This window comes from Erythrolamprus reginae, chromosome 3 (assembly GCF_031021105.1).
Source record: "Erythrolamprus reginae isolate rEryReg1 chromosome 3, rEryReg1.hap1, whole genome shotgun sequence".
Lineage (NCBI taxonomy): Eukaryota > Metazoa > Chordata > Lepidosauria > Squamata > Dipsadidae > Erythrolamprus > Erythrolamprus reginae.
In genome coordinates this window covers 45,459,145-45,472,154 of record NC_091952.1, presented here as the reverse complement: position 1 = coordinate 45,472,154, position 13,010 = coordinate 45,459,145, and the positions used below count along the sequence as shown (strand labels likewise).

The following is a 13,010-nucleotide window of genomic DNA, read 5'->3' as shown; positions in this document are numbered from 1 at the left end:
GTTCAGATATCTATATGGCAATCCTGACCATTAACAAATACTGTATCTGGAGACTTCTGTGGAAATAAAAATATATTTTTAAATCGCTTGACAGTTGTGGTCTGGAATCTGGCAAAAAAAAAAATATTTTAAAAAAACATGAATCAACTACATTTAAGGAAATCCCTTTTGAGCCTGTATGGGAGTCTTCAATTTGTGTAAACAGTTAATTCCAGACTTTTCAGCAGCTAGTGAGTGCATTCCAAAATCAGCATCACATCCAAGTTGGGGCAACAGGTGCTCTTTCACTGACTGGGAGACTGATTGCTTAGCTCTGTTGTGGAAAGCCTCAGTGCCAGTTAGCTGCAGGTAGGAAGAAGACAGGGTTTGGAGTGTTTAATTACAGTAATAATTGGCAGGCTAGGGAGAAAAGTGAGAACTCAGCAGTTTTTCTGTTGTGCCTGAATGAAGCAATAATCCTCTTTTTTCCTGTTGATATGGCTTGGAAGCCATGCAGGCTTTTGTGATGCGAGCTGCTCCTTTGAGGTGAATGGGATAGCAGCTAGAGAAACAGATAAATAGGCAGATTTATTATTGTAAGAGAATATTCATCATTACAGCGGGCAATGTGGGCTTTCCTTTTTCTTCACCTATCCGTGAACAAAAGCACTGGCAAAAACAACCTGACTGTAAAGTGGAGCTGGAATAACAACATCTTGGCTGTAGAGAATGCCAGGCAAAGCAGCTGGAACTGTTTCCACTGATTAAAAGCGGCAGCTATACTGCCCAGAGGAAAAGGCTATAGAAAAGAACCAGGGAAGGAGAGAATAAGTGTAAATAATTTAACCATTCTTTAAGAAGCAAGTTAAATGCGCTTTAAATCTGCCTTCCTTGTATTTACAGAGACTCTTGGAGTGTCTTTCTTTGTCACCCATTGGGTGATCAGTGCTGTGGATAATGGGATGTGGGGAGCAGTTAATCTCAGATACACAGCACTTCTATGGTTACTGGTATTTATTGATCAATACATAGAACATGATTTGAGGCTTTGTATCCTGTTTACCTCTCTGTCTGTTTAAACTCCCCAGTTTTTTTTGTTTTGTTTTGGGGGTTTTTTTGGTAAGTGCTTGGTGTTCAGTTGTGCAAAATCTGCATTAAACCAACACATGCCATAAACTCCCGAAAAATTAGATCTGCATGAATTTCCCCGCCCTTACTAACAGACTTCATTTCCACAAAATAAAACCAAGGGGACAAAATCGCAGATCAAAGGGGAGTTGCTGTCAGTTTACATATCCAGTTCTCTTTCTGCATTACCTCTAAGCCAGTGGTTCTCAACCTTTCTAATGCCGCGACCCTTTAATACAGTTCCTCATCTTGTGGTGACCCCCAACTATAAGTCTAGCGCCAATTCTTCCAACAGATCTTTTAAGTGGATTGGCAAGAGGTCAGAGGGACATCCCCCTATAAACGCCTGATTGATTGGCTAGAAGCTTTAGTTGCTAACACCATTGGAAATTTGTCTTTTCCCATGATCTTAGGCGACCCCTGTGAAATGGTCGTTCGACCCCCAAAGGGGCCCCGACCCCAAGGTTGAGAAGCACTGCTCTAAGCAATGCTGTTGATAAGAGTCAAGGCTGAGCAAAGCCTTCTATAAAAACCTTTTTGTAAGATGTGTGAATGAATGAATGAATGAATGAATAAATGAATGAATGAATGAATATATTTGGTGTCCACAGGGAAGGACTAGGCCATCCTATCTGCAAAACAAAAGACCTTCAGCTCCAGAGGGATCGGATTAAGACGTGACCCTCCAGGGCAGGGGTCCCCAACCTTTTGGACCTCAGGGACCACTAAATTCATAATTTTAAATCCCACAGACCACTAATATGATCTGCCTAATAACTGGCTGGGTGGGTGTGGCTAGGTGGTCATGTGACTAGGTGGGCGCTTTAGATTTAGATTTCTAATGTTCTGTACTTTTCTTGCTGTGAGCCGCCCTGAGTCTAAGGAGAAGGGCGGCATAGAAATTCTAATTAATAAAAATAATAATAATAATAGCATGTGAAACTACTGTATTTTCAGCTTGTAAATAGGGGACCAATTCTCTTCTTGGCCTGCTGCACAACTATGCAAAAACCTGCCTCAGCCACTAGTCCAAGTGAAAGCTTAAAGAAAGTCCTCTGCATTTATATTTTAAAACTAAATGGTGCAAATCAACAGTTTATGCTCAGGGGGAACCTACTACAGGAGTTAACCTACATTCAGTGATTAGTTTTCCAGTTTCAGTGATGTAATCAGATTTTTGTCTCCAGTGGTCCAGGTAATCTTAAACCCAGAAACGGTCTGGCAACTACTACCACATATTTTTTCTCTCTTTATTCTCAAACATGTGTGCATACACACATTGTACTTTACTGGCACTAATGTCCCCAAAGCCCCATCTTCTGGCAGAATAAAAAGGCATGGCTCCCATACCCCAGTTGCTGCTCCATTTCAGTTGTGATGATGGATGATAGTGGTTTGTCAACATCCTTTTGGGGGGGGAGTGGGGGGCCCCCACGAGAACCAGGGATATGTGGATTGAGATCAGACTTTGTGTTCTTGGTAGAGCTTTACTAACCAATCTAGGGCAATGTTACTGCACATTCCTTTTCTATATATTATTATTATACCTGTTTTTCTAATACAGCTTTGAAAAGCTTTTTAGTTTTGATTTTCTCCCTTTTTCTCCTTGTACTAACGCTTCTCTTTAATCTTATTTGCATTCAAATTACCTCACCAGGTGGTACACCAGTTAGAGGTAAGAATGCTGAACTGTGCCTCAAATGTTCGTATCACCACATCTCTCTCTGCCCATGACACGTTTCAGCAGCATTGCCATCTCCAGTTATTCTTCCATTCCAAACACTGTCGGTACACAAGCTCATCTGCCATTCCTTCCCACACGTGTTTGTAGAATCATCCATTCCAGGCATACACAGGTCAAAGGGGGGGTTATTCAATGGAACATTTGTGAATTGGAAGGTGTAATTCTGGCTCATGCCCCAGAGGGTTCTTTGATCTTTCCCATTCAGTTACTATCTGGAGGGAGGGTTGAAATATCCACTGTGGTTTCTGTCTGGAGGGTGCTGCATTTTCACAAGAGAACAGTCATGTCCTTTCTTCTGTACTGCTGTCGACAGAAACTGAACAACTAAAAATAAAAGAATTCTTGAAGGGCCGCTTAGGAAGCATGGACTTTCTTTGAGGGTTGTAAGTGCATCTGTCCAGCTTGCCAGACCTTTCAATACGAAGGCAGAGGGAAGAGATACAATCAGCCAGCCCCATTCTCTCTGAAATTTAATACAGCCTTGTGGCTATGGCTCAAAGATTTGTTGAGAGTAAAGGCATCCGACATATATCTGCTCATTTTAAATCTTGTTGTTCAGCATACCTCCAGAGTAGCAGCTATATAGTCCCAAGCCTGCTAGAGTAATTTTTGTAATTCGAACACTCAAAGTGGTTTCTGGAAGTAATCCTAAAATTGCAATCCATACTATGTACAGTAATCCTGATCTGTTGTGATTTCAGTAACTGCTACTGTTGACCGATCCCTGAATTCTCTGAAATTTATTAACTCTGCTAAATTGTACTCTTGCTACTCTTTTTTCCCTCTTCCCTTTCTTCATTAAATCATTGCTTCAAATTATAAAGCAGTTTTTGCTTCTGGTTCAGTTTCCTGGGTGTTAATGTTTTCAGTTGTATTAATATTTTTAGAACAAATGTGGATTGTTATTTCAAAAATGTTAGAATTCAGTTGAGTGGAGAGTCATCTGGCCAAATGCTATAGGCCTAATTGTCATCCAATCTTTGGAATGATTCAAGACTATCAACTATAATGTTATAAGTTATTAAGCTATTTATCTAAAACTACAAATCTCAAAGCAAAACAATAAACCACATGCTAAGTAGCCAAGCTTTGCCTGTGTCTACTAGCCCATCTTTACTCACACCAGACTGAGGTTTTTCCTGCATTTAACTCTCATGCGTTTCTTACCAATAAGTGAGAACATTAACAACTTGGCACCAGAACCGCCATATGTTCGGTATATCCTTTTTGAGAGAATTGACTTACTGCTATAATGAGATTCATCCATCTCATGAAACATAAATCTCTCTATCTGAGTTCTAATGAGGTATTTTAAGAGTTTGCCTGACATTATTTAAAACGCATGTGTCCTGTTTGAATGTCAAAGCCGACATTTTTCTAAGTGCCAAGAGCCACCTCTTGGCATCTCATACGGGATTTCTGTCAGACTGACACCTTTTGTTAAACGTACAGGCTACTGAATCTCTAGCAGGGGTGGAGAAAAGCATTTTTATGAAGGGAGGTTATGCTCAGGTAATGATAATGTTCTGAGGTCTTCCTAAAAGGTAAGTTGCTGCATTTCCGTGATGTATTAATTTGATCCAAATGAGACTTAGACCCATGGATTATGGTGCCTGCAATTAGTTGGATGTGTATTTTCCGTTATGCAGAGTTGCTCAGGTACAGGAAAGCGGGCCATTTCTCTTTGAGTGAAGGTGTGAAGGAAATCAGATAAAGTAGCTGAGAGAAGCAGGGTCTTCTGTTTTGAAAAGCAGCTTTTCTCTTGGCCTTGCAGCCACAAAGCCCTACTTTTCCTCTGCAGGGATGCTGTCGTTTTTCTAAGAGATCTGTATTTGTGAGGCACTTTGTCACTTTTAACATTACCCCTTTGCCTTTCAGGTGAGACCCAGGCTGAAAGGTCAGGGTGAGTTTTGATAGATTGCTCAGAGATATATGGCTCTAGTTGCTGATTGGCAGGTTAGAGAAGAGGATAGATGAATGGAGATGGGTTTTTCAGGGATGACCACTAGATTGCAGCAAATAAACCTTTAGTAAAAGTGATTTGTTTCTCTTTTTATCTGATGAAACTTCCTCTATTGCCGTAAGCACAGTGGACAATTAGATATTCTGATTTTCTGTTCTCTTGGAGCAGTCAGTTATTTATTTGACTTCTATGCCACCTAATCTCAAAGGACTCAGGGCGGCTAGTTAGTGCTGCCATGTCAGACTTGGTGCAGGCAACCCAACCTTCTCACCAAAAGCTTCTGTGTAGTCACCAAGGCACTCACTCATTCAATATTTGATAGCACTCTTAGCTTCCAGAATTGGTGATAACAGCCAAATGCCACTGTAGTTGTATAGTGACTCAGTGATAACGTTTCTATGCTGCTGTGGCATAATGGATACATGGGAAACAGTTAAACCAGGTATTTAACACTTTTCTCTGCCCTAATATGAATTTTATATGCTCAAAGCAAAAGGAACTTGAATTTAAAATACAAATACCTAAAAAACTGACAGAGGAAAGCTGATTAATCTTTCATCTAATTCTTCTGATGTTATACAAATTTAATACTGCTTAACCCTGCTAGGAGACTGCCACCCTTTGGCAGTTTTGCAATTTTGCTTCCTGCAAAGCTTGCAAATCTCCCTGCCTCCTTTCCTTTCTAAGGAGGAATAAAAAAGAAAGGGTGTTTGAAGTGTAGATGTAGGGTATAGCTAAAAAAGCAAATTGGTGGCTGAATTGTATTGCTATATCTGCCTGGTGAACTGCACTCCTTGCATAAATCACAGAAATTCACTTTCAGTCCAGATCTGACATGCCAATCATCAGGGAGGAAACAATTAAGCAGGATCATAATGAGCTTCAATAGGAAAATTGCTGGGTTAATTCCCTTTCTTGCCTAATTGCCAATAAATTGGGCTTGGAGATGTTTGGCTGTCATTCTGTGAGGTCCATGTGATTATTAGAAATGCATATTTACAGAGCAACACAGACATGATGGCTCTCATTTGTGTGTAGCTAATTTTATCCTCCTATAACTCTGTACAAAATTGCTTCTTTGATCCACTCAGAAATAAAAAATAGCATTTGCCTAGAATTAATAATACGTCTTGTAATCCTGCAGTCTGTCCAGTTCCTGCTATTCAGACATCTTACTTTCCAAATACTGTGTTAAAATGGAAGCAGATTCAGTAAAAGCCAGGATATTTCTAATTTATGCCCTAGCCCTACCCAGAAAAATAGAGAGTAAAGGAAAATCCACAATTTCCCCCTTTAAACCTTTTTTATAAAGCCTTCCTCATTTGCCACTCAAATGATTTTCATCTACCATTTACACTCTTAGGTAGAGCACATGTACTTACACTAGATAGAGGACTCAATATTGTAATAATCCATAGGTGAACTCATGTACCCACAGCTTGGATATATGGATCTATCCCTAGTCAAGGATATCCTTTTGTTGGTGCTTCCCTCCAATATTATTGGCACACTGATCAAGTAATTTATTTGTTTTATACTCAGAATGTCTAATAATTAAAATACCAAAAGTATAAAATATAATTAATATTAAAATTAACTATTATATTTTTGTGGATAGGGCTCGACTACTGTAATGCTTTCTACATGGGGCTACCTTTGAAAAGTGTTCGGAAACTCCAGATCGTGCAGAATGCAGCTGCGAGAGCTATCATGGGCTTTCCTAAATATGCCCATGTTACTCCAACACTCCGCAGTCTGCATTGGTTGCCGATCGGTTTCTGGTCACAATTCAAAGTGTTGGTTATGACCTATAAAGCCCTTCATGGCATCTGACCAGAATATCTCCGGGACTGCCTTCTGCCGCACGAATCCCAGCGACCAGTTAGGTCTCACAGAGTTTGCCTTCTCCGGGTCCCGTCAACAAAACAATGTCGTTTGGCAGGACCCAGGGGAAGAGCCTTCTCTGTGGCGGCCCTGACCCTATGGAACCAACTCCCCCCTTGCCTTTCGTAAGCTCTTAAAAACCCACCTCTGTCGTCAGCCATAGGGGAATTGAAATATTCCCCTCCCCTAGGCTTATAAAATTTTTGAATGGTATGATTGTATGTATGACTGATCTCTTAAATTAGGGTTTTTAGATTTTTTAATATTAGATTTGTTTACGTTGTCTTTTTACTGTTGTTAGCTGCCCCGAGTCTACGGAGAGGGGCGGCATACAAATCTAATAAATAAATAAATAAATAAATTTACATATTTTATAAATGCAGAGGAAAGTAGAAACTAAACACCAGTCTCAAGAAAGTACCATTTAAGTCTTCACTGTTCCAACGTGCAAAATCGTCCTTGAGGTTGATGAATGGCATGTCAGATCTGGACTGAAACCGAGTTTCTTCTCTGGGCCAGATCTTTTAAGTCACAAAATTGTTTCTGCCACACTTCATCCCAATACTTAAACAGCAAGGTATAAACTTTCAAGCTGTTTAAAAGTATGAAGTTGAAATGCCCCCTAAAGGTAGCAGTATCAGTTTATTTTTATTTTCCAGACCTGATGCAACAATAGAGAGTGCTCTCTATATAATTTTTATGAAATAGAAGAACATAATGAACTTCATTAGTTCTCCTGAGATACAGACTTATACTGCTTCAGTTTATTGTTGTAAATGATTTAAGTGACAGTAGTTGATTCACATTACTTTCCCTTCTATTCCAATAATATGAAAACTGATTTTAACCTCCATGCCTTGGAGTGGGAGGCCAGAAACAGCAATTTCTGTCCATGGTGCTGTTTTCTTTGGCAAACAGAAATGGATTCAGACTCTGACAAGCAGACAGGTTAATGCCTTTTCTCCTGGTTCAAGAGTGTACATAATTTTTTGTGAGTGAAACCTGCCTTCTACAATCTATGGAATCTCGACTTCTGAAATCACAAGTGAATTATTTATTCCCCAAGAATTACCAGGTCTCATTCTTGGACTAGCAGTATCAGGGCTGCTTAAAATGTTCATTGTTTATTTATTTTTTGCCTTTATCATTTTCTAAATCTACATCTCCCGTAATCTGAAAGACAACAAAATAGGACTTAGTTCATTCACAGTGGCAAGATAAGAAGGAAGGGTGATACTATTTCAATACCTGTAATGTGAATAAATGTGAATTAGGCAGAGTTTAGTATTCAGCCTGGTTGCTTGGATTGATATGATTGCTCTGTGGGCCTTTCTTAAAGAAAGGGAATGGTAGCATGGAAGGAGTCTCATCCAAGTTGTATTTCAAAATTTGAAATAGCTTAAAATTCCAGCAGCAAAACCAATGAAATTTTAAGAGTTATGTTACTATTAAGTACATTGAACAAAAAACCAATGGCATCAGGATATAGTGAGTAGAAAATAGAAAATCTTCAGATAAACTCAGATAAATTTCTGGGCCTTGCAAAGGTTCTGGTGGTACTACCTACTGATGTTGTTACTTGTTGATGTTGTTAGTAGACAGAACATTATAATTATATGTAAAATACAGTAGAAACAAGGGATTTTTTAAGGTGAAAAAGTTGTGGTCCTTTCTATTGCTAGGTTTAAGGGTAAATGAATGATACTTTGTTATGTAGTGAAGTGTATTTTATAGATTAAGATAGTTAAAGAAATGTAGTGAACTAAGATTAGATTCCTTTGGATTTACTTATTTACTGTGTGTTTATTGGGGTTGTATTTTGTTTTTGTGTTCATAAAACATATAAGAACTGTTTACAACAATTTAAAATATCGTACAATATTTTGCTATGGAAAAATATATTCAGCATATTTATGGATTCTTTTGATAATTTCTCCATATGGGAGAAATTTATTTGGTACATAAAAAGCAACTGAAAAGGTATCAATCATTTGTTTGACGGTGAAGCTATGAAGGCTTGGGCACAACAGACGCTTTATAGTAACAAGCATGGACCCCCTACAAGAAGCAACAGGCATCATCTGTCCTCTTGTGTTCATGTTTGGAATAAGGGTACAAAGCAGTAACATGCATCTTGTTATAACCAGTGTCGTTTGTGTTTTGTTTCTACATAGGGGCTCTCCAAATTGAAAACAGCGAGGAGTCGGATCAAGGCAAATACGAATGTGTCGCTACAAACAGTGCAGGGACCCGTTACTCTGCTCCGGCAAACCTTTATGTGCGAGGTAAAGTTTGAGAAGGCAAGCTTCCATCCCTTTCCCCCTTCTCTTCTATGGTCATTGCCTCTCAAATCACCCATTCAACATTGCAGAAAGAGAATACATCAGTGATGCTTTGTGAGTGATGAAACTATAATCCCTAAATCATTAATTCAAACCCTGAAAGACCCTTACCTTCCTTTGATGGTCAGATTGAAACAGTCAATATCAGAATCTGTCTTTTTTGTGGGGTTGGGGAAGAAAAAGAAAGACAGACTTGTGGGGTTCTGTAAAATTAGTGGGTTTCTCTTCCTAGGTTTGATCTGTTCTCTGGCAGGTGAGTACTACACTACATTGGGCCAGGAATAGATGTAGCTTTCGTGTGTTCAATTGATCAACACTTCCTCTACAACAGGGATAATTGCTGAACCTATTAGAATAGTTGCAATTCCTGCTGGGATCCAGCTGCAGTTTGTTTCATAAAGCCACTTTGCCAGACTATTTTCAAATCTCTGCTCCATTCCTGTGCTCAAAATAGGAAGGGCCTTGAATTTGTGTTTGTAGGTCAAAGAATCCAGTGCTTCATTAAGAACATGCTTCTTTTTTTTCTCAAGTGTTTTACAAGGAGATAAAATTTTGCATCAGCCAAGAAAAAGTGATCGCCAGTGGTGGGTTGCTCCCGGTTCAGACTGGTTCTTAGAACCGGTAGCTCCGGCATCAGGAGGCTCTGCCCATCCATCTGGATTGCCTCTGTGCATGTACAGAAGCGTCATGCGCATACGCGGACCGATAGCAAAGGGGTTTAGAACCCACTACTGCCCTTCACGGTTAAATGTCAGACGCTTGTCTAAAAGTGGGGAGGGGAAGCCTTTGGGTGCAGTTAAACTCAAATTATATTTTTACCCAGTCTAGATTCTAACAACTGCTTGTTTAAATAGAACATTTCCTCTCTCCTTCCCTTCCTACCTTCCTTCCCATTCTCACTCCCAGCCACTTCTGAACATACATACACAGACCATTTACGACAGAAAGCTGCCTTAACCAAGCACAGGGATGGTTATTCTAAGGAAAAACCAAAATGACATGCTGGAAGATTGTTTCCCACTTTCTCAGTTGCTCTCATTGTGTTTAGAACTCATTTTCTACAGATGTCTTTCTATTTTACAAAACCATTTTGACAAACATAGAAAAAGTTGAAGTTTAAAATATGCCTAGAGCTCAATATAATGGTATGTATGTATGTATGTATGTATGTATGTATGTATGTATGTAGATTGTTCTGAGTTTGGGTTTTGACCCGTGTAATATTTTGCATGTCTATGCGACGTTTCGGTGAAATCACATTCACCATCATCAGGCTGAAGTTGTAAGCTTCGTGCTGCTGTGCTGGTGAATGTGATTTCACCGAAACGTCGCATAGACATGCAAAATATTACACGGGGCAAAACCCGAACTCAGAACAATCTACATACATATACCCGTGAAAATCTACAAAAACACACACATATGTATGTATATATGTATGTATGTATGTATGTATGTATGTATATATATATGTATGTATGTATCACATGTTTTTGCAGAATTTTTAAAATTAAGGGAGACTAAGATAGCGCTATTTCGGCCTTGTTCTGGCCTCATCAGCTAGCCATATCCTTACTGGGATTTGACCCTGGGGCTTCTGCCTTGTATTAACCTGTAGGCCACCAGATCTGATCCCTTCAGCTTTGTACCAGGGAGGGGCTATATGTTTTTTCTGTTGGATCACCCTGGTATATTGAAGGAACGTCACAGCTCCTTTTTGCCTCTGTGCCCAACCCAGGACCATTTCAAGGCAGTTAATTTATTCATAGCCAGCAAACTATGTTGTGTGTGGTGAGTGTGTGTGTGTGTGTGTGTATATATGTCAGACCAAATCTAGTAAAACAAATAAAACGTATACTCTGCCTCTAGAGAACAGGAGAGGCAGAAATGTTTATTTGCCTGTATGTCACTCTCACACTGTTGGATAAGCAATTGCACATTTTCAGCCAAGTTCTCTTTTAAGTGTTTTCCCTTTGTCTGGGCTTGAAAACAGACTTTAGGAAAGCTAATGTTTCACCTGAATGCCCAGCTTGCCAAGCCAAAGGAACTTCTCAAAACCGGCCTGATTCCCTGTTTGCTGAGTCTTTATTTAGATAGAGAACTCCCCTTTGATTTTAAGTAGTGCAGTAAACTGTGGCCTCAAGTCCTGATGTGAAAAGCAGGTTGTTCATCTAGCTGACTGGTTGGCTGCGTCTGCAGATAAGGTGACAAGAGACCAGCTTCTGCTGGGAAGATTTTTCAGCCCTGCATGTATGGTTCATTTTCTATTTAACCATTGTGCTTCTGAAGCATACGTTTTGGAATAAAACTCCATTTTATTGCACATAATCTTTACAAGGTTGGATTCCAAGCTGCAGAATGGGGATAAAGCCGATAGTATATAAAAGACAGGTTACTATGTAAATTGTTTCCTGTGGAAGTTTGCCGCAGGTACCGTTAGCCGGACAATATTTAAGCGGATGCTTTAGTTTTGCAAAACAAAATAAATATCCTAACCAGTTGACCAATGTATTTTTTTTTTTGCAATTCTGTAACAACTCCCAGATTATTTTTATACCTGTTTTATATACAATTAGGAAGTTGTTTTCCTAGGCTTCTTACATCCGAGAAAGCAAAATAAGAGATGCGTAAGATCATTGTATGTATTACTGTAGCCTTATAATCACCTTATAATTTAATTGCTTGGGAGCTCATGATATTTCTGCCATGATGGTGGTTTTCTGCTTGGCATCAATAGGGATTAAGGGAAGGGAAAATACTTCTTTTTCCCCCTGTGATTTCTACACATATGTATATATATTTATTTTTGTGTCTCCTTTGTCCTGAAAAAATAGAACTTAACACCCCAAAAAGTAAAGCTCTAAACAATAATCTGTATCACTCCTGTCTCCTACATGAAATTGTTTGCACAGTGTAATCCTCTTCCAAGGTCCTGTTATATTTCTTACCAATAAAAAAGCTGGTCAGAATGCAAGATCAAACTTTTTCTGCAGAAAAAACTGATTTAAAGAAATTCTTCTCCAAGGGTGTTTAGATGAGATTTTGGTGGGGAGCAAACCCACTGTTATTCTCCACTGCATCTGGAAGGAGAGTCCAACATGGGTATTTAACCAATCCTATTGGTAGAGACTGAGTAAAAAATTAACATAATAATAGGCACCGCCCCCAGCAGTCTCCCATGAGCCTCAGTTTTAAAAACTCAGTCCAAGAGTAGAGTCATACTGAGTTTGCTTAGAGTAAAATAAATGTTTTTTACCATGTTTAATATGTTGTTTTGTCTCCTCTCCAGATTGGAACAGCGTTGGAGCAGGGGTCTCTGTCCTCCGAGGACAACACCCCCACCAATCTCCTTAGGGGCTGTTTCCCTCCGCGGGATCTGCCCCCAAGAGGAGCAACTCAGCCCGGAGTCACTGGCCTCCGCGGTCAAACGAGGGCTGCGGGCCGAAGGTGGGGGGGTCCGCCCCCCCCACTGGGAGGCCCGAGACGAAAGGCACCCCAGGGGACTCCGTAGGACGAGCAGAGTCCCGATCAGCTGTGAAGCGGCGAAGCCGCTGGTACCGCCGCCGCCGCCGGGAACGCTGCAAAGCCTCGGAAGAGGCGGGAGCCGAGTGGTCCCCAGGAGGTTTACGGACGTCGGGGAAGCGGCGAAAGGCGAGTTTCGAGCGGCGAAGCATTGGGGAAGGGCGAGAAAGCCCGCGAAAACGCTGGGCGCCGCCATCTTGGGTAGCCCCCAGGAGAGCTAGAAGAGCGCCGGCCGGAAGGGCTTCCGGCAGCTGTAAGGCGCCAAAAAGAGCTTGGTCTCTAGAGCGCAAGCGCAACAACAAGGGGTAGCCGGTCGCCATTTTATTCGACGTGACGAGGTGCAAAAAGAGGTTTTCGAGCTCGGTGATCAAAGCAGATTGCTAATTGTGAGTAGAATGGATAAACCGGAGAAAGCAAGGCGGGGTCACCAGTAGCCCCTAAGGAAAAG

The 13,010-nt window shown here is 40.5% G+C and overlaps 1 protein-coding gene across 6 annotated transcripts in view; it reads left to right on the top strand.

The window, feature by feature from the left end:
* Positions 1-13,010, top strand: part of PTPRF (protein tyrosine phosphatase receptor type F) — a 630,248-nt gene that overhangs the window by 474,107 nt on the left and 143,131 nt on the right. For all 6 annotated transcript variants that reach the window (XM_070745049.1, XM_070745054.1, XM_070745053.1 and 3 more), the window contains one exon: positions 8,873-8,983. In XM_070745049.1, coding sequence (XP_070601150.1) covers positions 8,873-8,983 — 111 coding nt within the window. The remainder of the gene's footprint in view (positions 1-8,872; positions 8,984-13,010) is intronic.